This window comes from Hylaeus volcanicus, chromosome 7 (assembly GCF_026283585.1).
Source record: "Hylaeus volcanicus isolate JK05 chromosome 7, UHH_iyHylVolc1.0_haploid, whole genome shotgun sequence".
In the NCBI taxonomy this organism is placed as follows: Eukaryota; Metazoa; Arthropoda; class Insecta; order Hymenoptera; family Colletidae; genus Hylaeus; species Hylaeus volcanicus.
Genome location: NC_071982.1, coordinates 21,187,107 through 21,209,911, shown reverse-complemented (window position 1 = coordinate 21,209,911; position 22,805 = coordinate 21,187,107). Strand labels below are relative to the sequence as shown.

General features: G+C 33.3%; 9 protein-coding genes across 12 annotated transcripts; 7 read left to right on the top strand and 2 right to left on the bottom strand.

Annotated features, from left to right (window-relative positions):
* Positions 1-1,122: 1,122 nt before the first annotated feature.
* On the bottom strand, positions 1,123-7,598 carry LOC128879442 (translation initiation factor IF-2-like). 2 transcript variants are annotated; one of them, XM_054128578.1, is made up of 7 exons: positions 7,529-7,598; positions 7,227-7,445; positions 7,027-7,137; positions 6,095-6,237; positions 5,702-5,832; positions 5,072-5,268; positions 1,123-2,676 (listed from the first exon to the last, which is right to left on the bottom strand). In XM_054128578.1, the coding sequence occupies exon 7, from the start codon at positions 2,631-2,633 to the stop codon at positions 1,431-1,433; it is 1,203 nt and encodes a 400-aa protein (XP_053984553.1). In that variant the 5' UTR covers positions 2,634-2,676; positions 5,072-5,268; positions 5,702-5,832; positions 6,095-6,237; positions 7,027-7,137; positions 7,227-7,445; positions 7,529-7,598; the 3' UTR covers positions 1,123-1,430. The 2 variants fall into 2 exon arrangements, with proteins under 2 accessions (XP_053984553.1, XP_053984554.1); XM_054128579.1 differs by lacking the exons at positions 5,072-5,268; positions 5,702-5,832; positions 6,095-6,237; ... (1 more) ...; positions 7,227-7,445; positions 7,529-7,598 and adding an exon at positions 3,657-4,041.
* On the top strand, positions 5,684-7,699 carry LOC128879967 (uncharacterized). The gene is made up of 5 exons (XM_054129547.1): positions 5,684-5,740; positions 6,057-6,227; positions 6,442-6,645; positions 7,054-7,340; positions 7,562-7,699. Exons 1-5 carry the CDS (start codon positions 5,684-5,686, stop codon positions 7,575-7,577), a joined length of 735 nt encoding a protein of 244 aa, XP_053985522.1. The 3' UTR covers positions 7,578-7,699.
* Positions 7,700-8,108: 409 nt separating this feature from the next.
* LOC128879446 (DNA repair protein RAD52 homolog) lies at positions 8,109-10,164 on the top strand. Its single transcript, XM_054128584.1, has 6 exons — positions 8,109-8,849; positions 8,938-9,094; positions 9,166-9,314; positions 9,385-9,607; positions 9,671-9,832; positions 9,889-10,164. The coding sequence occupies exons 1-6, from the start codon at positions 8,811-8,813 to the stop codon at positions 10,029-10,031; spliced, it is 873 nt and encodes a 290-aa protein (XP_053984559.1). The 5' UTR covers positions 8,109-8,810; the 3' UTR covers positions 10,032-10,164.
* A 60-nt stretch (positions 10,165-10,224) lies between these two features.
* On the top strand, positions 10,225-11,857 carry LOC128879444 (uncharacterized). 2 transcript variants are annotated; one of them, XM_054128581.1, is made up of 5 exons: positions 10,225-10,406; positions 10,475-10,589; positions 10,665-11,031; positions 11,111-11,633; positions 11,716-11,857. In XM_054128581.1, the coding sequence occupies exons 1-4, from the start codon at positions 10,371-10,373 to the stop codon at positions 11,616-11,618; spliced, it is 1,026 nt and encodes a 341-aa protein (XP_053984556.1). In that variant the 5' UTR covers positions 10,225-10,370; the 3' UTR covers positions 11,619-11,633; positions 11,716-11,857. The 2 variants fall into 2 exon arrangements, with proteins under 2 accessions (XP_053984556.1, XP_053984555.1); XM_054128580.1 differs by lacking the exon at positions 11,716-11,857 and having other exon boundaries at positions 11,111-11,702.
* On the top strand, positions 11,750-13,269 carry LOC128879445 (ribosome production factor 2 homolog). The gene is made up of 5 exons (XM_054128583.1): positions 11,750-11,917; positions 12,041-12,173; positions 12,249-12,688; positions 12,765-12,909; positions 12,983-13,269. Exons 1-5 carry the CDS (start codon positions 11,895-11,897, stop codon positions 13,199-13,201), a joined length of 960 nt encoding a protein of 319 aa, XP_053984558.1. The 5' UTR covers positions 11,750-11,894; the 3' UTR covers positions 13,202-13,269.
* Positions 13,214-15,527, bottom strand: LOC128879441 (cysteine--tRNA ligase, mitochondrial). The gene is made up of 8 exons (XM_054128577.1): positions 15,262-15,527; positions 14,825-15,120; positions 14,536-14,734; positions 14,179-14,441; positions 13,948-14,084; positions 13,758-13,880; positions 13,405-13,656; positions 13,214-13,328 (listed from the first exon to the last, which is right to left on the bottom strand). The coding sequence occupies exons 1-8, from the start codon at positions 15,525-15,527 to the stop codon at positions 13,287-13,289; spliced, it is 1,578 nt and encodes a 525-aa protein (XP_053984552.1). The 3' UTR covers positions 13,214-13,286.
* A 604-nt stretch (positions 15,528-16,131) lies between these two features.
* LOC128879447 (armadillo repeat-containing protein 7) lies at positions 16,132-17,000 on the top strand. Of its 2 annotated transcripts, none has more exons than XM_054128586.1 (3): positions 16,132-16,271; positions 16,335-16,502; positions 16,593-17,000. In XM_054128586.1, exons 1-3 carry the CDS (start codon positions 16,163-16,165, stop codon positions 16,865-16,867), a joined length of 552 nt encoding a protein of 183 aa, XP_053984561.1. In that variant the 5' UTR covers positions 16,132-16,162; the 3' UTR covers positions 16,868-17,000. The 2 variants fall into 2 exon arrangements, with proteins under 2 accessions (XP_053984561.1, XP_053984560.1); XM_054128585.1 differs by having other exon boundaries at positions 16,134-16,271; positions 16,320-16,502.
* A 376-nt stretch (positions 17,001-17,376) lies between these two features.
* On the top strand, positions 17,377-18,460 carry LOC128879448 (follicle cell protein 3C-1). Its single transcript, XM_054128587.1, has 4 exons — positions 17,377-17,661; positions 17,764-18,036; positions 18,120-18,191; positions 18,258-18,460. Exons 2-4 carry the CDS (start codon positions 17,770-17,772, stop codon positions 18,366-18,368), a joined length of 450 nt encoding a protein of 149 aa, XP_053984562.1. The 5' UTR covers positions 17,377-17,661; positions 17,764-17,769; the 3' UTR covers positions 18,369-18,460.
* On the top strand, positions 18,455-22,701 carry LOC128879440 (zinc finger protein ZFP2). The gene is made up of 5 exons (XM_054128576.1): positions 18,455-20,177; positions 20,243-20,328; positions 20,386-20,701; positions 21,331-21,434; positions 21,494-22,701. Exons 1-5 carry the CDS (start codon positions 18,935-18,937, stop codon positions 22,199-22,201), a joined length of 2,457 nt encoding a protein of 818 aa, XP_053984551.1. The 5' UTR covers positions 18,455-18,934; the 3' UTR covers positions 22,202-22,701.
* Positions 22,702-22,805: the final 104 nt, after the last annotated feature.

Sequence of the window (22,805 nt, the reverse complement as noted above, 5' to 3'; positions counted from 1 at the left end):
TAAATTTATTCGGAAAATAAAGTAAAAATTAATTTAAATACAACAGTGTTCATTTAATTTATATGAATCTATTACGAGTTAAATTGTTACAATTGGCAACAACAGCACAGAGAAAGTAATTTCCACCGGATTAAGGCGAAATCCGGAAGTGGTTCTGTTACGGTTAAAGACAAATAACGAAATTTCAGAGACATGGAGAACCAGGAACTGTTTATGTTCTATTATTTCAGCAGATAAAAAGATTTCAGCGAAGGACTGTGTTCGCTATACTCGATATGGCAAAGAATTGCCACATTCTGGTGAAATCAGGAAGCACTTACACGCACAATCAAATGCATGACGATCAACAGAAAGATATAGTTACTGTGCGAACAAATACATACATTTGTATTGTTGTTATTATAATGCAGTAAACAAAGGAAACGTCGAAAGAAACGAAGCAGAACTCCATTATATCAGGGATTAAAGATAGTCTCTTCAATTCTGTTCGAACTTGTGCTTCTCCTGTAAAAAACAAATATCGAAAGTAATCTTCTTATCACAATATTTGCAAGATAAAATATAAGTTCTTATTTCGAAAACATATCGAAGGGTATACATAAAAAGATTGAATGTAATTTTGATGTTCGCATAACTAATTCAAATTACGCGCGCTTTTCTAGAACAACTGAAACGCCATCTAGTGGCGAAACTAGCGAACTAAAATCCCGACCTCCGTACAGCGCACCACCGGGAAAACGCCCAAGCTTGTCGTCGATAGTTTCAATTTTTCCCGCTAGATGGCGCCATTTTGTATAGCATTTACCGACAGCGTGGTAATGTACCGACATCTGTCGGTAAATACAATGTCAACTGGCGCCATCTAGCGAGAAAAATTGAAACTATTCGAGGACAAACTTGGGCGTTTTCCCGGTGGTGCGCTGTACGGAGGTCGGAATTTTAGTTCTACTCTTTCACCACTTGGCAGCTATTCGTTCGAATAAAAAACATGTTTTATATATCATGTATATCATAAACAACTGTTTAAAGAACACTTCACGTAGATTGCTTATATATTTTTACCGCAGAACTGTAGTAACTTGTGTCGGCATATTATAACATTTAGAAGGGCAGAATACATCTACAATACATCTTAATTTATTTTTTTATTAATTTTATTCACATTTGCATCGTTAAATAAAGCTACAACATTGTCTTCATATAGATACTTATACACTCTACGACAAACTATACATATCCAATGATAATACTCGTTTATTTTACAAATGTGTTTGTGTAGATAAAAAGAGCAAACGTCCAAGAATGGATAGAAGCGAAATTTGAAGATTTTACCAGTGTTTCATTTTATAATCTGTGACGCGGACATAGCCCGTTCTATTTTTAATAAAGAAAGGGCGAGAACTAGATTCCACTGTTCAGTTTAAAGGAACCTAGTAGCGATAGCCTTTGGGGTCGTAGTTATCAACAGGCAAAGCGTTCGCCAAGCTGAGCAATTCCGAGCGACTAAGGCCACTGGGACCGGTGGGTCCGCGGTAGGCGGCGACTTCCTGATGGCCACCGGGTCCCAGAAGAGCTTGTTCGCGAAGCCCGTGGGATCCGCGCAGGCCAGCAGCTTCGGAAAGCGCGCCAGCTGCGAGAAGACCGCTGGGATCGTTGAACGCGCTAGTCGCAAGGTAACCACCGGAGTCGCGGAGACCGTCAGCCTCGGAAAGCGCGGCAGCTGAAAACAGACCGCTGGGCTCGTTGTGCGCGGTGGCTGGCAATTGTCTAAGGGGACTGTCCTCGGGGAGCTTCACAGATTGCTGAACTTCCACCGGTGCATGGCTGAGCAGAGCTGAGGCGCCCGCGGTGTCCGCTACCTGCGCAGCGGCAGCAGCGGCGTTATTCTGAGCAGCCGCAGCTGCGTTCGCAGCTTTTTGAGCAGCGGATTGGGTCGTCTCGTAGTCCAAACGGGCAGAGGTCAGTTGTTCGTCCACCGATTCGGCTCTTGCCTTTGCCTGACCAAGCATGGTGGTCTGCGCCGCCAATTCGGCTGCGGCCTCCGCTGCAGCCTGCGACGCGCGGTCCACCGTCGTTTGAGCTGCGTTCAGAGCCGCAGTGATCACTTGCAATTGGTGCATAGCTTGCTTGGCAGTGGTCCGGGCTGCGCTCGCCGCTCGTACAGCCTGCTGTAGCTGGAGATTTTCGCCGTCTACCGCGACGTGAGCATCTCTAGACTGTTGCTCCAATCCCTGGACGACTATCTGCTTGCCAGCGAGAGCTGCGGCTGCTGTGGCGGCCGATTGAGACGCTGCCTGAGCCAACGTGTTCTTGGCGACGTAGGCAGCCTGTCCAGCGGCGGTCTGCTGGTTGCTCAGCTGGGTATGGGCTTCGTCCGCTGCCCCCTTCGCGATACTGGCCAAAGGCCCACCGACGCTGAAGCCTGGCCGAGGAGGCTCCCGACCATGGCCGATTGGACCCGCAGCCAAGGCTGGACCGGGGTTTCCGTAGGCTAGGGAATCGGCTAGACCCAACTCTGGTTCCTGTCGGGTGTACTCGTACTCATAACCCGCAGCTTGCTGGTCGCGTGTTTGCTTTTTGCTTTGTCCCCCTTGTGCCAGACAGATGCATAGCAGTAGCACGATTTTCCTCATTTCTCGAAACTTTCAAGCGGACCTATTTCGTGGAAAGGGATTCCTGCGAAGAAAACGTTTTATTTTAATGGAATAGAAACAAAGCAAATGTGCCTGGAATGCCTGAAACCCTATCCAGAAAGATTTTATATTATTCGGAGAATTATATTTGTTTCGGATAGGTTTAGATTGGATACTACTCAACGCGTCCCAAGGTCAAGGTCATGGACGCGGTTGGTATTCGTTAGAGAAATTTCTCGCAGCGTATCGACCTCTTTGTACAATTCTAATTACGCGTAAAATATTTCTCGCGGTATAATTTTATTATTTAACTTATTATTTATCTTATTATTTAATTTTAAAGCGATTTCACTCAAGTTATATGAAGTGACGATCTCGTTTATAATCGTTATTATTATAATTGTTTGATCCGTTTGTTACTTAGGGTACAGTTTCATTGTACCCTTGATTTTGTATCATCGTCGCCGTGAAGAAAGCCATAATCAAGCTCACAATCAGACGTATGACTCATTCCGTAAAGCGAAGTTTCGATAACTTTCAATCGATTCCGTTGCGACTCGTCTAATCGAATAAATGGAATAATGTTTTCGTCTAATAGGACGAACCAAAGACGTAAACTTTGCAAATTATCGGTTGCGTGTCTTTTTATGAAATTCCTGAATGACATAAACCATTCATGACGCACACGCCGCCTGTCTAGTCCAACTCTGACGCAATTTAAAACCAAAAGTCCAGTTTCGTTACGCTCTAGAAAGCAGCGCGCGTACGTGAGCGCATAATTGAACCGTTCTAGGCAGATTTTGTTTTGCGCGATCATTACATTGTACGGACACGTTAACGTACTGTAAACACCTTTGTTTAAAACAAAATATAACAACACGTTTAACCTCTTCACGCCCTTGGCCACGTATATGGACGTTTAGTTTTTTCTTTACAGTTACAATTACTGTCGATAATAAAAAGAACAAAAATTTGATAACAACGGGAAACAAATCGTCCCCGAAGAGGTTGATCTTGACTCACTTTTCGGTTTGAGATTAACATTCGAATAATTAGAATAATATCTTCAATTAGAATAATTGAAGAAAATCGAAACGAAAATTGATACTATTGTCGCAAGCGTCTGTTCTTTTGAAACTCTTGGTAATGGTCTGACTCCAGGTGTAATAAATGTTAAACTGTTCTGCCGAGATGTGGAAACGAGAAACGCATTCCTGAGAAAAATCCTGAGAAAAAAAAGAAAACTTTAAGTGTTCCGCTATACACGCGACAGAGGGTATTAGTTAACGTAAATGTAGATTCATCTACCATATCCTACATTCGTGCGCATTCCATTAGGAATTTTTTGAGACTGCGAATACATGTCAAGGGATTGGCTTTCCCAGTAAATGCTTGAAACGTGAGTAATATTGCCCAAGCATCGTTGTTACCTTCGTATCAGTAGCCTCCATCGGCAACATTGTCGATATCTCATATCAACCAAATTGAAAATAAATAATTACAAAGGAATTGGAACTCACTGTAATCATTCTAAAAGTTTACGTAACAGAGCAAACTATAATTTAATTTTGAATGCTTAATCAAAATTAAATATCATTATTGCAGTACTCATCGTGCATTCTTAGATTATTATGTTTCCTACTTACATACAATTGTGCAACGATATAAATTAATTATTAAATATGAAATTATTAAATATGAAATTACGAGTATGATGCGAGCTACTTTTCTCGGTAACCGTGTATAACGTGGATAACGTTTCTGTGTTATGCGCTATTAAGGCGACCAGTCTAGGCCAGAAAATTCGAGGGCGTGCAACTTCATTCTGGAAGTTACCGCCACGTTCACCACATAAACTGCACTCTACTGTGCGCAAGTGAAAGTATATTGTATATTTATCACGAATTTTTGTACTTGGCCCCTTCCAAACAGGATACCACTAACCCAGACACTTCCAGCAGAAATTCCACTATAATTATTCACCACCATTTGTTGCTATTACAGTCTTGGTAACAAAGAAGTTAAACGTTTAATTTATTTAATTAACGTATATTAAATTTAAATTAACGAACACTTCGAAACATCAAAATATTTCAATGTGTACAAAGTACTTGGAAATATTGTTTCCAGAAACAATATCTTATTCAATTGATCAGGAAATGTGTTAGTACCATTTACAATTTTGCGTTAAAAATGGTAACATTTTAAGGCATTTTAGGTATTTTCAGCAATTCTCTCGTCATCGGTTTGGATTAGAGCTGTACACTTTGAAGAAAAGGAACGATTAACATTAAATGAACCCATATTTATAAAAATGATCTGAGCCAAAAATTTAAAAAAATAATGAATATATCAGTTATTTCACACCGCATTATTTTAAACTAAGGTGAGGTTTGAATATCTGTTAGATATCTTGTCAAAGAAATGTTAATACTCACGTATAGCGAAACGGTTCCAGGTACAGCGGTATAAAGGATCTCTGCAGTGTTGTCTTTGCTCAAGGGTACAACTAAGAACTGATACCAGTTACTTGACCATTGGACTTCTTATAGCTGTACTCTAAGCTCGTGGTAGTTGCGGAAGGGGTTGAGGACATTACCGACAACTTTGGGCCGCTTCCATTTTTTTTTTCTACCTTATAAGATACAAATGCAAAGAGAGTTTTATTTTTATTTCCCAAGGAAATCAGTCGATCATTTATCAAATATAAATCGAACAAATGTCTGTTATTAAAATGTTCGATGCATATCGAATCTACATACATATATACGTATAAATATTGAATCTAATACCGCACGATCATGTGAATTTCGATATGTAAAATTCGATAGAGCCGTGTTTCATCCGTTTCTCGCGTGAATGTACGTTCTCGCGACGTATTAAGTACTCTCAATTTCCTATCTTTCTATATGATGATTTATACGAATTACAATCCCTCGTTAACTTAAATCTCCAAGCATGTACCTCCTCTACGTCCTTTATATGGGTGAGCACCAGTGAAATGACAATTAATTTTCCCTTTATAACCAAGCAAATGCAACATTTTAGTAATGCTGACGTTCGAATACCTCGGTTGCGAAAGGTTTCACAAGGTTCCAGTCGATGTAGTGAGTCTAATTTTACTTTTAATCGGCCATTTATCCCACTGTTATACTGCCATACACTCTTTTTTCGCGAAACATTCGTCGATAACCTGTAACTGCAATTTTATCGATTATCATAGAGTTTTGCGTTAATACATTGCTAATTAGCATATGTTACATTACATTCTTTACGTATACCGTTGGCGTTACATTTAAAATTTACACGGATCTCTTACAATGTTCTATATAAAAATAACTTAAATTTCTTGCAAGTTTTTATTTACGAGAATGTTAGAAATTTTGTTTAGAGATTATGCGTGTTACTTAAACATTCTCTTAGAATCAAAGAGAGGTTCGTTACGTCGAAAATGGACGTACTTGCCGTAATGGGACGCCGAGTAACGAAAAGAAAGGACCCGAAAAAAGTAGCGTGATCGCGCAGAAAGCCGCGCAGGAAGCCAAAGCTGCTTCGGATGCTCAGAATATCGCTGGTCAGCAAGCTGCACGTCAAGTACTCGTTTCTGTCCAATATTCCTTATATGTATAGCTTGCGATAGATCGATTATTAAGAATTTGAAATATTTGAAAATATTTAAATAAGAGTGGGAGTCATTTTTAAACGATAAACACTTGTTAATGTTCTATTTAAATTTTTCAAATATTTTATTATCGATTCAAAAGATTTTTCATTTTTTAAATTAGGATAAATGTGTTTGGTCCCACAGGTGAAAACACAGTTGGCTGAGAAAGCAGTGCAAGCTGCGAAAGCTGCCGAAGCAGCTCTCACAACGAAAAAGATGATAGTACAACAATTACAAGAGGAAGTAAAGGAAGCTCAATCGGTCGTTCAAGAAGAGTCCTCGTCTTTCGAACGGGAGCAAGCCAATGTCAACTCTGCGATACAGGCGGCACGCCAATCACAGGATCAGGTGACTTCATCCGTGCATTCATTCTTCATTAAAAAATCATGTTACTAAAAAGAATTCATTTAAAAAGATTAATTACAATTACCATCCTAGATCGTTTCGAGATGTTTCAAAGTTGAGCTAAACAAGTTTAGAAATCTCATAACAAATTGTAGATTTTTATACCGTAATATTTAAAGAGAAATATAATACAACGTACAGTTGTAGTATAATTAACGACACGAAGTACTAAAAATAAATAAAAAATATGTAGAAACGATACACGATCGTTAAGAGAGTTCCGTTTCCTTCGTGTATCGTTCTATTATTGTTATGCGTAGGACTTGACCTCGTAAGGTTTCAACGATAATTTCTCACAGGATACGTAGACGCAATTCACCTTACAATTCTGTTTCATTGGTTGCGATGCAGTTGAAGACATTAACGCATGCAATGCAAACAGCCAAGGCGAACGCAGCGAATGCCCAGGCTGCCGCAAACGGAGCACAGAAGAGCCTAAGAGAGAAAGAGGAACTGTTAGAAGCAGCGAAGAGGAGAGTGGAGGAACTGTCTAATCAGTTGAGACTCGCCCGACAGGAACTCACCAATACTAATCGAGCGGCAGCCAAAGCGAACGCTGCCGCCACCGAAGCGAAAGCCAATGCCAACAGGAACAAAAGACGACTGGAGAACTTTAGGCGGATGAGAGTCATGAAACGGTAATGTTTAATTAGACGTTTCTCGGATGCAGAAATTTTCAATTAATATTCCATCAGATACTTCGCCCGCAACTTTTTCAACAATTGATTGATTCGATATTGCAACTGCAAAAAGACAATGGTCAAATTAATTTTTTATAATTTCTTGTAAATAAAAATCAATTAAAAATATAATTGATTACAACTACCTCCGATTTATACATTTTCTCTTTCGTGTACAGGTGCGTTCACGACTGAAACCGGAAGTCAACGGGTCTGGAAATATATATGTAAATGATAGTATTTTATTACGCCAATCGATTAGTTATAAATAAATTTACACCTGAGCCTTGTAACTGTGAATTAAATAAAACGGGTAGAGTCTGAATGATATCCATATAAAACAAATTTAATAGTAGAAAATATGGACTAATGAACTGTTTGGAAATGTGCTTCGAATTTCTTTTTATTTTCATCTGCGATTTTTACAGGTAGATATATCGTTCTACTTTCGTCATAATATTATGCTTCTTATATGCCGAATCGCCGCGTGGTCAATTGTGGAATGGGGAATATTAATAAACTTTTGGTTGGCTTCAGAGACTTTTCCTAAACAGCTTCTTACTTTCTGCTGTCTGGCACAACGCTATTACGTCAATGATCTTTTATCGATAGTACGTTTTAGTCATGTTCGCTGACATTTACATTGAAATCGTGACTTACCCACACAAACGTAACGTTACGCTTCGGTGAATCACCTTTCTAGAGCAAAGCGTACTGACGCATTTCTAGCTAGAGGGTTACCAAACGAAGGTAGCGCAACATCGAACTGATTACATTTCGGTGATATTCATTCATTTGTATAAATTTGTAACTTACAAAAACGTACGACAATAAGAAATGTGTGCGAACGTTGATTTTCCCTCCGCAAAGATGCAGCCCTAAGAGTTATGTTCTTTTCAATTGACGAATCGTCATGTAAGAAATTTAAATCTCGTAGTATTTCATTCTCAATCTTCAAATCAAAGAACTCTTTGGTTCAAATGTGGATACGAGGTATAATACGTTTATCTTCAAAAACATGTCTGAAAACATGTCAAGTTACTACAGTAGTATCCCTACATATTCCCTAGGGAATTTGTAATTTAGTTCGGGCTGTTCACCGCGAGATTGCGATACCAACTATTGCCCCGTTAACGCGCCTAATTTATATATAAATATACTTCTGTATATTCTCACATATTTTTTTTTTTTTTTTTTTTTTTTTTTAATCTGATAGCAACATAAAATGATGTAAGTAAATAAAATACTGAATTCCTTTGATTAATTAATATTAAAGCATTAGTATTAGAATAAAAATAGCATACTAATTCCATTACAGTAAATTACTGCGCATGATTGCGAAATGCCGCCTTTCCTGTTTCACTAGTGTTTACTTTTTTGAAACACTTGTTACACAGTTGCAAAGCTTCTTGTTTTTAACAATTTACCATGAATAATGGGACCAGTTATCCTTCTTGTATAAAAATTGTAAGTATTTCACTCCTGACAAACAGTTTTACAAGACTTGATTGGTTGAATTGAATGCAAATCACATGAAAAGTTACTGTTTTTTTAGCCATCCACAAATTTAAAACATAGTGTGACAAATGAAACGACTGACCGCAAGTTTAATATACAAGAAGCAGTGACATTTAACAATGAATTGATATCTCTAGCGAATCAAATATTTGGAGAAGGAAAATGGAATCATACTGTAACAAATCAATCAATTGGTATGTATCCTTGCACTTGTTTATTTACTAACCGTTTTTTATTTAATTTTAACGAACTTAATCGATTTTAGATTTTGTTGAAACTTTTATGAGTAAATATACTTGTGGATGTGTGACATTTGTTAAGATTCAATTGCAAGATGGAACATTTCATGAAGATATGGGATATTATCTTGCAGAGGAAACTTCAAAAGGATTATCTATACATATGGCTAGAATTGTATGTTCATTTTTTCAATATTTCATATTTGTTTAAGACTTGAAAATGATGTTTGTACTTTTATGTATAGGGTTCTTTAACAGATGCTTTTAAAAAAGTATTATCATGCTTTGGTAAAACAATAGAATCTGAAATTCAAAATTTGATAAAAAGGTCGTCTAATTCAGTGATACAAACTATTAGAAAAGAAGATGTGTGTTCTATAGATGATTTAAAAACTGATAAGTTTAAACCATGTGCTCAATCAACTCCCCTTCTAAGTCATAAGGATAACGAAGAAAAAGACAATCCAGGTGCTTGCAAAATATTTTATCAATATAATTTTAGCAAAATTTCTAATGTCAGGTCTTTCTTAGAAAATATACCATGTCCCACAAGCCAGAATGATAACGGAAAGCGAATATTATTGCAAACAACAGTGGTCCAATCTAAGAAGCAAACAGAGAGACAAGAAAATACTGTTGTAAGTGCTCAAACAGTACAACTTAACAATCAGAAGGAACAAACTCAGAAGAAAGGTAAACATCTTAAAAGAGATAATAATAGAAAATGTAATATTAAAAAAAAATTTTAGTGTTATCCGAAGTGGAACTATCACGATTAGAACGGAAGCGAAAACAGATGGAGAAGCAAGCAGAATACAAAAGATTAATGAAGGAAAGGGAACTACAAAAGGCTGTTGAAAATAAACAATCTATTTCTAGATTTAATTCATAAGATAAATATATTTGTACATGTGTAGAATAGAAATTATGAATATAAGCATGTGTTAATATCAAATCATTGTCTAAGAAGCTAATTATATTAATTTTGTACATTTTTATAAAATAAATATTACAAATATACATTTAATTCATACAGAAACGTATCATTTTTGTAACGATTTAAAACCATTAATGACGAACGTCAAGCACGTGTTACGAATGTTTACTATAGATCGAGGTTAGGAACTCCGTGAAATAGGAGAAGAAAATAAAACATTTAGTTTCAATAATTATATGTTTATTTACTATGAATTACAGTAAATAATAAACTGCCACTAAATAAACTAATAACATGGATGAATATTTTAAAAGTTACGAAACACTGGATGTATGTAAATATTTATTATTTAATATAATTATATGTAAAAACATAATTGTTTATAATTATGCATACAGGTTCATCAACTAATGTTGAGCGATAAGGCTCGAACTCTTGCTTATAAAAATGCTATAATGAATTCTAAACATATATTTAATAATAAAGTTGTTATGGATGTTGGTGCTGGAACTGGTAGGATCTTGTAATTTATTTAATTAAAATAATCAAATCTAACTGAGTAATCTTAAAAATACTGTACATTTTCAGGGATATTATCAATCTTCTGTGCACAAGCAGGTGCCAAAAAAGTTTACGCAATAGAAGCAAGCGACATAGTAGATCTTACCCAAGGAGTTGTGATAGAAAATGGACTGTATGAAAAGATTACAACGATTCACAGTAAAGTGGAAGACATTGACCCAAATAACTTAGAGAAAGTTGATATAATTGTTTCAGAGTGGATGGGTTTTTATTTAGTACATGAAGGAATGTTAGATACAGTTCTCTTTGCAAGAGATAATTTCTTGAAGGAAAATGGCATTTTATTTCCATCTGTTGCTAAATTGTATGCATCACCGTGTGAATTACCATCTATGTATCACTTTTGGGATGATATTTATGGAGTTTCCATGAAGTAATGACATTTTATTATTGTAGCTCATACATTTTATTTTATTGTTATATTTATTATCCTTAAATTTATTGTGTTATAGGTGTATTGGAGAGCATTACACAAAAGAAAAATCAATGAAACCGGAGATACTACTTGTAGATAAAAAGAACGTTTTAGCAGAAGGTAAATTGTTAGCATGGCTAGATTTACAGTGCATCAGTGTGGAAGAATTAAATCATCTTGGAGGGGAAGAGAATGTTTCTGTTTGCAATAAAAGTGGAAAGTATCAAGGAATTTGTATTTGGTTTTCTGTAGAGTTTCCAGATGGTTCTGAATTATCTACAAGTCCTTTTGACGAAGCCACACATTGGAAACAAACTGCCATTGTTTTACCAATGGATGTAGACGTCGAAGAAGGTGAATCTGTCGCATTTAAATTAAATTTAAAAAGAAATTCATGTAAACCTAGACAATACAACATAGAATTAATATTGCTGGATGCATTAGAAGTTGAACATGACGTTCCTTGTTATTGTCATATGACAAAATGCATTGTTACAAGAGCATACATGGAAGGACAGGCAGGAACTGATCCAGTGAATACCTGATATTACATTGTTTTGGTTTGTAATATTTTTTAAATAAAAAAACTCAATACATAATCCCAGCCCTAATTAGAAATACATACATGTTTTTCAAATATAGTTGTCAAATTGTTGTCACGCATGCGTGATAATCCCCCCTCCAGTTCATGTTGATGGTGTGGTTTTACTAAACAGTGAAACACGTGCACAGTGCAATGCTTGGATCTTCAACGATAAATGTCCATAAATTTTAATACTTTTACCATTTAAAGGAAGGCAGTGTCTGTAATTGAACTGACAATGCCTGTAATAACTAGAGTAGTGTGAGTATTTTTAACTTATACGCGTATGACAGGTTTGGGTTATGTTTCATGCATGCATACTTGATAGTATGTAAATACATATAAGTGTTTTACGTATTTTGTGTTTTGAATTTCTTTTTGTAGCAAACCCACCACTCATAGAGGTAAGCGAGCTATTTTAAAAAAAGAGCCTAAATTAATAGAAGATGCCAAGCAGACTCTATGCTTCAAAGGAAAGAACACTTCTCAAATTGTAGTAGACCTCATGAAAGATCTGGTAATTGAAGTGTGTAATATTAATTAAAAATTATATTTTACAATAACATTTAACAAAATTTATGCTCTTCTACAGTATGATTTTAAAAAACCAAATGCTGCATTGATGCAAAAGAAAAATGATATATTGCCATTCGAAGATGTGACTCTCATTGAAAAGTTTTCTACTAAAACTAACGCGTCTCTTTTCATGGTAGCTTTACATAATAAAAAACGACCTCATAATTTGGTATTGGGTAGAATGTACGAGCATACGTTATTAGATATGGCAGAGTTTGGTATAGAAAATTACAAAGGTTTAAAGGATTTTAAAGTTCCAAAAATTTCTGAGGGGATAAAGCCTCTGTTAGTTTTCAATGGTGAACTTTTTGAAAATAATTACGAGCTTGTTAGAATAAAGAATTTATTTGTGGATATGTTTCAAAGAGAAGCAGCTGAAAACATTCAGCTACAAGGCCTTGAACATGTCTTGAGTTTCACTGCTGTTGAAAATAAAATACTTTTACGTAGTTATAGGTGAGTCATTTTTCTACTAATTTCCTTGAATACTCTCATGTTTAATAGTTATTTATTTAGTGGAATTGTGTTCTAGGATACTTTTAAAAAAATCTGACTGTAGAACACCAAGAATTGAATTAGAAGAAATAGGTCCAAGAGCAGATTTATTGCGTAGACGTACAAAGCTTGCTTCTGAAGATCTCTTTAAGAGAGCATGTAAAAAACCAAAAGAATTGAAGGTAACACTTTTATTATTCAAGTATAATACAATGATTTGTCAATTTGATTTAATTCATTTATTCAATGTCATAGGTCAAAAAGAAGAAGAATATTTCCAAGGATAATCTTGGAACAACCTTTGGGCGTATACATGTCGGGGCACAGAATATTAATAGTATTCAAACAAGAAAAATGAAAGGGTTAAAAAAGACAATAGCTGAAAAGAAAGCTGGTATTAAAAGAAAAAATGTTGATGAAACGAATGATAGTAATTTTAAAAAATCAAAGAATGTTATGGGTTCATCTGATTAATTAAGTTCGAGATTAAATGTATATATAAACATTTTTTTATTTAAGACAACAATTTACAATACAAATTCCTTTTTGTCTTTTTAATTCAATATTTCTTAATACTCCAAGAGGTTTCCTTCTTGTGATCCTAAAAATAAAATCGAAACTATAATCGCAGACATATGAAAAATATAATTTCAAAGTTGAATATTTTAGTATCATACCTTTATAATTACTCCAAACGTGGAAAGGTTTAATCGCACTTCATCGCATGCGGTAAGTAAGATTTTATCTTTTACATTCTGTTCTATAGCTCTATTTCTAACTATCGTTCTGAATTTTACGAGATGTTCAATGACGCTATTCGTTTTATGTTCAGATGACATTTCAGAATTTTGAATGCCAAGCATTGAAAATACTGATGATATATAATTTGCAACTGCAGCTACAGGAGGTATAGACCTATTTGTAGATTCCTATATTTAATGAAGCAGAATTAATATTAATCTCATTAGTAAACATAGCGGAAATACTATGAATAAAATATTAATGAAGAGTCATATTTGTTTATACTTACATGGGAATCATGTAACATTAAATTTCCTGTATCGATTAGTTTCTCGATCGATCGTAACGCTAGTACGGTATTAAAATTATTTGCCAAGGCTAAATTAATAGTGTTTTTGGTTTCATCCAAACACTAAAACAAAATTGTTATTTTTATTATATAATACACATTATATATATAAATTAACAATGCAACCTACACGAAATAATGCAACTTCATCCACATTCCCAACACTACATCTTCCAGCAATATAATTATCACAATCACAAATGAAATGTTCAGCTTTATTCAGGAAATTTACTGCATTAAGCATCACTTCATCGGAAAATTTAATTCCTAAAAATCATATAAGAAAGTAATTTATTATAATATTTGTATTCAACTTAAAATTGTTCATTGCTTTAGAAATTTTTAAAAGCATAAAATATACCATTTCTATAATTGTAAAGTAGACAGAACATCCTAAACTGGTTTGCAGTATACTTGTTAAGAAACTCTCTTATACTAATTGTATTTTTTAGGCTTTTCGACATTTTTACATCATCTAGGAATAAATGCCCACAATGTAGCCAATAGTTTACCCACTGATCAACATCGTGATACGAACACGATTGTGCTTCTTCATTTTCATGATGCGGAAAAACGAGATCTGCCCCACCACTATGAATATCCAGAGAATTTCCAAAAACTGTGCTAATTGTAACATATTCATTTATATGAAAATTTGGTATTATAATTTCGTATTCTTATAATGCAAAGATATTTGTGACTTAAAGATGCATATTACCTTGCAATTGTGCTACATTCTATATGCCATCCTGGCCTTCCATTGCCCCATGGAGATTTCCAAAATGGTTCATTTTTAGCTGCTTTCCACAAGCTAAAATCTAATGCAGACTTTTTTTCAGGATGAGTACTGTCAGGCAATGGAGGAGTCATTAACTTCCCATACATATCATATTTGCTTGTATTGAAATATACAGACCCTACAATTAAGAAATGATCATTTGTAACCACTTAAAATTGAAGTAACACACTATTATCAAAGCAGTATTCTCCATATTATATTTTATTACCATCTTCTGCAACATAAGCTTTGCCTTTCTCTACAATATTACTGACAAATTGAATAATTTGTGGTATGAAATCAGTAACTCTACAATATAAATGTGGTCTAACAACATTCAATGTATCCATATCTTCGATAAATTCATTTTCATAATGTTGTGCTAGTTCTTTGCAACTTTGATTAGTTTCTTTTGAACGTATTATTATTTTATTATCTATATCTGTTATGCCCATGACCATTACAACATTTATTTTAAAGTGATCTGACAATATTCTTCTAATAATATCTGACCTCACGTAAGTCCTACAGAAAAATATGTATTAAAACTGAATTCTTTTAATAGTATAATGATCTAATGATCTGACTTTACTATGAGTAAAAAATAATATTTTTATTTGCTACAAATTTTACATATCAAAATTACCAATCCCTAAAATGTCTTACGTAGCATGTCCAATATGTGCAGAATCATAGACAGTTGGACCGCAAATATACCAAGTCAAAACATTTTTATTTTTCAAAATTAACGGTTCGTTACATTTTGTTATAGGATTGTATATTGTAATATTTGTTTCGTATCCGACAGGCTTCAACCACTGTACCGGTCTTTTCTGTTCAGTCTCAACATGTAAAAAACGATGACATATTTTACGTAATTTGTACTTCAGATATTTTACAGACGCATTCATTTTGATAATCTGTTTATTCATTCTGTTACACTCAAACGGGGTCCATTTCCATGCTTAAGCTAACCTCTCTTCAGGGAGGATAACCCGCAGTCCGTATCTTACGGTAAAATGAGATTTACTATTTCCGTAAATAATTTGACAGAGTATTTAAATGTTTAAACATTAAAAAAACAATTATTGTCGTCGAATATAGTTCATATTGTTGATTACGATTTATGCTATCAGTATAAATGCGTGCGCAGGAAACATGCCATGCCGGGATTGGAAAGCGACATAACCTTGCATACTTTGTGAATCGTGACATAATACGCAGTCTTATCTTCTTGTGAATGTGATATCCGGTTAATCTGCCCTGTCGTTAATTGATTGACTAACCCTACGCTCCGAAATTAACATTTCCCGTTTGTACCATGGCTCATGAAAGACATTTCGAAATATAATTGTTTGCGTTAATTTGGGAGATATTTAATAATTATAACATGTATAATTCGATTAATCCATAAACGTAACAATACGACGAAATCGAGACGTACGCCATTTTCTCGGACGAATTACAATTTCAAAGTGGCAAAACAAATTGAAATAATTACTATGTATCAAATAGGAACGATAGTGACGTAATATACCGAATAATATAATAAAGAGTTAGTTTACTAATGTTCTCTACTAAGGAGCAATTAATAAAACGCACTGGAAAAAATCCCATCGGTCGTTATGATTTTTTGAAACTTCTCGCTACGGAATTTAAGACTACTAAATCTAAAGGTAAATTGTATAAGAAAGAAATTGTAAAATTATTATTTTATATCGTAGAATTTTTTGTCATAGAAGCGAAAGAGCAGGTATTAGCGAACCTTGCCAATTTCTCGTATGATCCTATTAATTACGGATATATAAGGCAACTTCAAATAATTGATTTGTTTCTTCATACTTTGTCGGAAGATAATGTTAAATTGGTACGTTTCGCAGCGGGAGGTATTTGTAATCTATCCACTGGTAAGTACATGTTTCGAAAAGAGGTTAGGTTAATTCGAAAAAAAAAAATAACGGTCGTAATAATCGAACGAAATTATAATCAAATTTTAGATCCAATAAACAAGTTGTACATTTTACGTAATCACGGCATTAAATTATTGACATCTTTGCTTTGTTCGCAAGACGAAGATATCATACTTTCAACAATTACTAGTTTGATATTTTTAAGTGTACACGAATACAAGGATCAAATAACAATTGAAACATTTGAGAAAATCACTGATCTTGCGAAACACGAAAGTAATCGCATACAAAATTTAGCAACAGTATTTTTGAATGACTATAACAAAGCAAAAGCTGAAATCGAAAGTACAGAAAATATATAAATTAATATCCCAGAATATTGTACAGTAACATTTACATTAAAAGTAAAATGAAGCTGACAAAGACATTTTTTGAATTTTTAAAGAAATATTGTACAGGAGTTTCTGACTTGATGAACAAATCAACTGTTTTAAGAAATATAAGAACAACAAATGAGGTTTCAGTTTACAAAACAATTACAAATGATGATATATTGAATTTTGCTAAATTAACTGGAGATTATAATCCAGTACATATGGGTTCCTCAAACAACCTTGTTCATGGTGCTCTTCTCAATGGCTTGGTATCAGGAGTAATTGGTACAAAAATACCTGGTCCAGGAACCATAGTAGTTCAACAAAATCTTACGTATCCAAAGCCATGTTATGCAGGGGATAAAATAGAAATAAAAGTGCAGATTGTTTCAGTAAGAAAAATAATTAAATGTGAATATACCTGTATTGCAAATGGAGAAAAGATAGTTCTAAAGGGAGATGCAAAACTCATAAAAAAGTCATGAAACAAGGGCATGACATATTATGAACATGGTAGTTATTATTTCAAAAAGCAATATTTTTATTATATGTATTTGTTTGCATTTTAAGATTGTGTGCATATTACACGAATAAAAATGATGTAAATCTCTTTCTAAAAAGACAGCAGCATTACAGTATTATGAAATAATGCTTAACATGCATAAATGTTTTGACCTACTTTAATTGCTGACACAATAAAACAACGCATCATTAATAAAACCAGCAGTCACTTGCTAACTTCCATTGGAGTTTTTGCAGAAAATTCATTTAACTTGGTCATTGTAAGTAACATTCAACTATTTAAAATAAACATTTTATATTTAAAACAGATAATACATTAGAAATGTAATTTATTACTACAAAAATGTTTTCTTATTTTACAGAAAAAAATGTATTTCATATATTTATTATCAATCCTTTGCTTCTCATCTGTATTTGCAAATGAAATTAAACTAAAAGCTTTAAACAGTACTCTTGATGTTACAACAACTGAATCTCCAATTGGTTGTATTTGTGGAATCTTTTTGAATGGACAATTTAAAAAGAGCAGTAAAGAATCACCAGCAGGAAACCCTGTTCTTATTCATGATCAATGTGGAACATTTTCATGTACTCCAAATGGAAAAAGGCTTTGCATAAATAAATGTTTGGACACTGTAAGTCAGTTTATAAAAAGATGTTTTTATTTAAATTTATGACATGATACTGAATTCACAAACAGTGTAAAAATTTATTACAGATTCTCAAGTATCTTCCAAACAGTTCTACAATAATATGTGGTTCACTAGAACGTGACTGCTATAAAGAAAGAGTAAGTGTTTTATTTATAAAAAGTGCTGTTTATGTTTTTATGTAAATCAATATTCTTTTGCAATAGGCTTACCTATTTATTAAGAACTGTAAAAGTAAGTGGATTAATACAAATCTGTCAGCTGGAAGGGAATACTGTTGCAAGAATGGAGCACCGTACAAATGCCCGATGTATTAAAACAATTGTGACCTATTTTTTGTAATGTTTTTTATTTTTTATAAATTGATCAATTCAATATTATTTTTATTTAATAAACGTACTCTTGCTTCTCCCAAGCTTTCTCCTTAAATGTCCCGCCCCTTTTCTAAATATAGCTTCAAGATCGTCACCTACACTCCACATAGAATCAAAGGAATCCCGGATAAATATCTGAAATCCTCATTCTATAATTAGATTTTCAGATGTGAATCTTTGTTCTATTCTGTGTGTTTTAAATTAGAAATGTTTCTCTTCGTTCAGTTTCTCTTTTTTCAATTACTGACATGCGAGGTATCATTTTGATCTCTAATTTGTGCTATTGGGTCAAGTTCAAGCATAACCCCAATAACATTATAGATTACAATGTTAAATTTAAACTGACCAGTTAGTTTAAACACGTACCTTGTAAACTCTATACTTCAACAGTTAATGCCAAGTTTTGATAAAAGTTTCACTTTCTGATGTTATTAAATATTCTCTATACAATTGTGGTGCTTTAAAAAAAAAATAAAAATAACATGAAGTTACATTATATTAAATAGTTAATGTTTCGTGCAATATATATTGTAAATAAAAAGTTAATAAAAAATATGTGTGCACGACTATTAGAGTGTCCTTTGTGCTCACAGCCAGGTTTCTTAACATTGGATGCATTACGAACAGGATTAATAAGTGTAGCAACTCGGCCTCTTACATGTCCAGTATGTAATGAAATATTACTTGGTATCGATAAATTAACGATTCATTTGTTCAGTCACACTATTAATTTAAATTGTGAAAATACAATGGACTCCTCAAAACATGCAAATATTGCCACCAGCAATAATAATCCACCAACAGTACATAATCTACAAAATACTGGATATCAAGATTGGAATATATCTAAGGTATTAATTACAGATGAGAATAAACTTTTAGAAAATAACTTGAATATCCAAAGCAGTTCAAAATCCTGTAAGAACTTACAAACAACAAAAGACGAAGTTTCAATTTTAAATTCAGGAGTTTGCATTCAAGATCAAAATTTACCTCTGAACCATGCACCTCAAGTTTCATTTTTAACAGATTCACTTTGTGACAATGAAGAAGTAAACACAATTCATAAGAATCCAGAGAACAAAAGAATATCAAAAGTAGATAAAAATTCACAGGAAATATTGCAAGGCACGATAAAATTAAATTATGCCACACAGTATTGTACAACTGGTAATATTAAGCATGTAAATTTGATACCAAATCACACTCAAAAAGAATATGAAAGTATTCAAACCATTAAAAATTGGATACAAGATCAACAGTGTGAACAACAAATTTCTACAAACGAAAATGTAAACACACTAGAAAGATTTATGGAAAACAAAGAGCCTTGTAACAATAAACAAATTACTATGTTGAATAAATTTCCAAGTATTACAACAACTTATAGTAATATGTCACTGGAAAAATATAATAATGCAAAAAATGTCCAAGATAATTCATCTACTATATGCAATGGAAAGCAAGATGAAAATCTTAAGGATGAACAGACACTGCCCCAGTTAAAACTTTTTAGAACATTATCAACAAAAGAAAAGACTGAACGTTGCAATATATGTGGTTTCCATCTTCCTGACTATAATATTTTGCTTTTACACAAACAGTTAGTACATATGATCAATGAAAAAGATTTGAATGTCATTCCTGAAAACTTTCTGAAGGATTATTCATGTCATTTATGCTCGAAAGTATTTAAAATGAGGGGTAGTCTAATGGTTCACATGAGAGTAGCACATATGGGGTATAATCTGGGTAATTTATTTATATTATGTTAAATCTACACAACTTGACATATGTTAAGAAGAAAATGTTTTTAGGTTCCTTGGCTAAAGGTGGACAAGTAGAACTTATATTTAATGAAAATAAATATAATTGCCCTACATGTGGAAAGACATTTAAAAAGGTAACTAAATTATTTTCATACAATGTCTGTTAAAATAAATTACATTTATTATTGTAGGAACAACATGTAATACAGCATTTAAAAACACATGAAGCTAAACAATGGGAATGCGATGTGTGCAGTAAAATGTTCACAACAAAATATTTTTTAAAAAAACATAAGAGATTGCATTCGGGAGAAATGCCTTATAAATGTAATATATGTAATAAAACATTCACATTTCAACAATCTTATCATAAACATAGATTATATCATAAGGATGATAAACCACATACATGTGCAACTTGTGGCAGGTCATTTAAAGAGTTATCTACTTTGCATAACCATGAAAGAATTCATACAGGAGAAAAACCTTTTGCATGTGAAACTTGTGGTATGTCGATTTTTATAAAGATTTCATTTAACAAACACTTAAAAAATCTTAGAGTAATGCATGTTTTGTTTTCAGTTGCTACTAACAATTTAACATGGATTGCTCTGTTTATGCAATGTATGTATAATCATTTTTGTGACTATTACTATTGTATAGATACAGCTTACAGTCGAAGGTACAAATATAGTGACTTTGGAGGATCTAGTGCACCAGTAATTCAGGATTGACTTGGAAGGTTCTCTTTGGGTGCTATAACTTTCAGGTCCTGAGTGTTCCAAAACCGACAGACATTATGAACAGCAAGCAGTAAACACAGGCCTGTAGCCAACAGACTACTATTACCCAGTTGGGAAAAACTCATTTAGCAGCTTGCACCCAACAAGGGTATTGTTTTATAGCCTATCAAAACTGACTTAATAAGATCACTATATTTGTATTGTTGACCATATATATATGAAAGCTACTTTAATAATAGTATGAACATCAGTGAAAGTCTGAACATTTTTATTTTGTATAATACCAATTGAAATTATGTGTATACTAAAGATTATAATTTTGTATGTGTTATAAGGATACAACTAAATACAGGGACAAAAATTGAAACATTTTTAATAATATTTGTATTTTAGGAAAATGTTTCCGTCAACGTGTTTCATACCTGGTTCACCGTAGAATTCACACAGGTGTAATGCCCTATAAATGTATGATATGTGGAAAAAGCTTCAGATATAAGGTACACCATAATTGTAAGACCAATATTTTTGCATTTTTATTAAGTATTTATATCTACAGGTAAGTCAAAGGACCCATAAGTGTCCAGCACAACAGATAGGAAATACACAACAAACAAATAATTTAGATCAACAATCAACACATATATCAAACATGCAAGATTTGAGTAATGACTCGTGTAAAATACAAAAAGAACCCTTAGAGGTGAATCAACCATTGCTGAACATTGTAAATAATGAAGAAAATAAATATGTACTGATAATAGATACTCAGGGTCAGCATCTTCTAACAAAAGAATCAAATATTAGCAAAACACAACTAACCCAAAATAAAGAACAAAAACTGGAAGATTGTATAGAAATAGATAATGAAAATGAAAACACAAGAAGTATATGGAAGTCTAATATTCCTAATAATTCTATATTTAAAGAGCCACTTGAAACTTCTAAAAAAATATATTCAAAGAATGAAAAAAGACTTCCAGAAGATACAACTGATTTCTTTTCAATGATGATATCTCCACTTGAAAATGGAGTATCTTCTCCTACCAATGAAATGGAACATTTAAGAGTATCGTCTCCAACACAAAAACAAGATATAATGAAACCTTACAGCAACTTCAGAAACATGACGCATGACATGGAAATAAATGTAGCTAATACAAATGTAGAACAAAGTTTTAGCAGTGAAGACAATGCTACGAATACTTTACAAACTATAAATGAAGAATCTTTGAAACAACTACTGTATGGTATTAATGAGAAATAATTATCAAGTTCTCTTATAAGTGTATAACAAATATGAAGGTTTCTGTTACTAAAAATAAATAAGAAGCCATAAAAAGAAAATACTTTATTCAACACTTACAATAAAATCTACAGAACTTTTTTAATATAACAAAACAGTCTTACTTGTTTCTTAAGAAATAGGTTATGCTGTTCTTTATGTTTCTAAATATAAGTCACGTGTTCATACTTAACTTTTTGAAAGAGTCCCATTCTCAACACTTAGGCCAAATTTCTTCTGGAATGAATTTAATTGTAGCGGTTAGAAAGAGTTTGTCTTTCAAATGTAACACGACACACGAAAAATAAAATAACTTCGTTTATTCGAATAGAGAACAAGTGAAATATAAATATTTTTCTTTGTATTTCTGTCACCATGGCAACGCATATAATGGATAAGATTAGTAAGTAAAGTAAACTATTTACTATTCAAAAGTCTCATTTGATGTATCTATGTTCAAATTATGATTGTTACTTTTATTGTTATTTACTAAAGGCTATTCTACACCATAGATTACGTTATAAAATGAAATGAAAACGTGACATTAATTTCGTCGCTAATTGGTCGACGAAGAACGAATAGCAGA

What these genes read in the sequence shown, in the direction of transcription:
- LOC128879442 (XM_054128578.1), bottom strand. Translation starts at nt 2,633, where the DNA reads ATGAGGAAAATCGTGCTACTGCTATGCATCTGTCTGGCACAAGGGGGA.
- LOC128879967 (XM_054129547.1), top strand. Translation starts at nt 5,684, where the DNA reads ATGCTGACGTTCGAATACCTCGGTTGCGAAAGGTTTCACAAGGTTCCA. An exon ending in GTCAGCAAGCTGCACGTCAA is followed by an intron (nt 6,228 to 6,441) that starts GTACTCGTTTCT and finishes TTGGTCCCACAG; the next exon opens with GTGAAAACACAGTTGGCTGA. An exon ending in CACGCCAATCACAGGATCAG is followed by an intron (nt 6,646 to 7,053) that starts GTGACTTCATCC and finishes GTTGCGATGCAG; the next exon opens with TTGAAGACATTAACGCATGC.
- LOC128879446 (XM_054128584.1), top strand. Translation starts at nt 8,811, where the DNA reads ATGAATAATGGGACCAGTTATCCTTCTTGTATAAAAATT. An exon ending in TGTAACAAATCAATCAATTG is followed by an intron (nt 9,095 to 9,165) that starts GTATGTATCCTT and finishes AATCGATTTTAG; the next exon opens with ATTTTGTTGAAACTTTTATG. An exon ending in CTATACATATGGCTAGAATT is followed by an intron (nt 9,315 to 9,384) that starts GTATGTTCATTT and finishes TTTTATGTATAG; the next exon opens with GGTTCTTTAACAGATGCTTT.
- LOC128879444 (XM_054128581.1), top strand. Translation starts at nt 10,371, where the DNA reads ATGGATGAATATTTTAAAAGTTACGAAACACTGGAT. An exon ending in AAAGTTACGAAACACTGGAT is followed by an intron (nt 10,407 to 10,474) that starts GTATGTAAATAT and finishes TTATGCATACAG; the next exon opens with GTTCATCAACTAATGTTGAG. An exon ending in ATTTATGGAGTTTCCATGAA is followed by an intron (nt 11,032 to 11,110) that starts GTAATGACATTT and finishes ATTGTGTTATAG; the next exon opens with GTGTATTGGAGAGCATTACA.
- LOC128879445 (XM_054128583.1), top strand. Translation starts at nt 11,895, where the DNA reads ATGCCTGTAATAACTAGAGTAGT. An exon ending in CCTGTAATAACTAGAGTAGT is followed by an intron (nt 11,918 to 12,040) that starts GTGAGTATTTTT and finishes TTCTTTTTGTAG; the next exon opens with CAAACCCACCACTCATAGAG. An exon ending in ATACTTTTACGTAGTTATAG is followed by an intron (nt 12,689 to 12,764) that starts GTGAGTCATTTT and finishes ATTGTGTTCTAG; the next exon opens with GATACTTTTAAAAAAATCTG.
- LOC128879441 (XM_054128577.1), bottom strand. Translation starts at nt 15,527, where the DNA reads ATGAATAAACAGATTATCAAAATGAATGCGTCTGTAAAATATCTGAAG. An exon ending in AGCTTATGTTGCAGAAGATG is followed by an intron (nt 14,735 to 14,824) that starts GTAATAAAATAT and finishes TCTTAATTGTAG; the next exon opens with GGTCTGTATATTTCAATACA. An exon ending in CGTTTGGAGTAATTATAAAG is followed by an intron (nt 13,329 to 13,404) that starts GTATGATACTAA and finishes TTTTATTTTTAG; the next exon opens with GATCACAAGAAGGAAACCTC.
- LOC128879447 (XM_054128585.1), top strand. Translation starts at nt 16,163, where the DNA reads ATGTTCTCTACTAAGGAGCAATTAATAAAACGCACTGGAAAAAATCCC. An exon ending in TAAGACTACTAAATCTAAAG is followed by an intron (nt 16,272 to 16,319) that starts GTAAATTGTATA and finishes TTTATATCGTAG; the next exon opens with AATTTTTTGTCATAGAAGCG. An exon ending in TATTTGTAATCTATCCACTG is followed by an intron (nt 16,503 to 16,592) that starts GTAAGTACATGT and finishes ATCAAATTTTAG; the next exon opens with ATCCAATAAACAAGTTGTAC.
- LOC128879448 (XM_054128587.1), top strand. Translation starts at nt 17,770, where the DNA reads ATGTATTTCATATATTTATTATCAATCCTTTGCTTCTCATCTGTATTT. An exon ending in TAAATAAATGTTTGGACACT is followed by an intron (nt 18,037 to 18,119) that starts GTAAGTCAGTTT and finishes AATTTATTACAG; the next exon opens with ATTCTCAAGTATCTTCCAAA. An exon ending in GTGACTGCTATAAAGAAAGA is followed by an intron (nt 18,192 to 18,257) that starts GTAAGTGTTTTA and finishes CTTTTGCAATAG; the next exon opens with GCTTACCTATTTATTAAGAA.
- LOC128879440 (XM_054128576.1), top strand. Translation starts at nt 18,935, where the DNA reads ATGTTTCGTGCAATATATATTGTAAATAAAAAGTTAATAAAAAATATG. An exon ending in GTGGAAAGACATTTAAAAAG is followed by an intron (nt 20,329 to 20,385) that starts GTAACTAAATTA and finishes TTATTATTGTAG; the next exon opens with GAACAACATGTAATACAGCA. An exon ending in GAAAAAGCTTCAGATATAAG is followed by an intron (nt 21,435 to 21,493) that starts GTACACCATAAT and finishes TTATATCTACAG; the next exon opens with GTAAGTCAAAGGACCCATAA.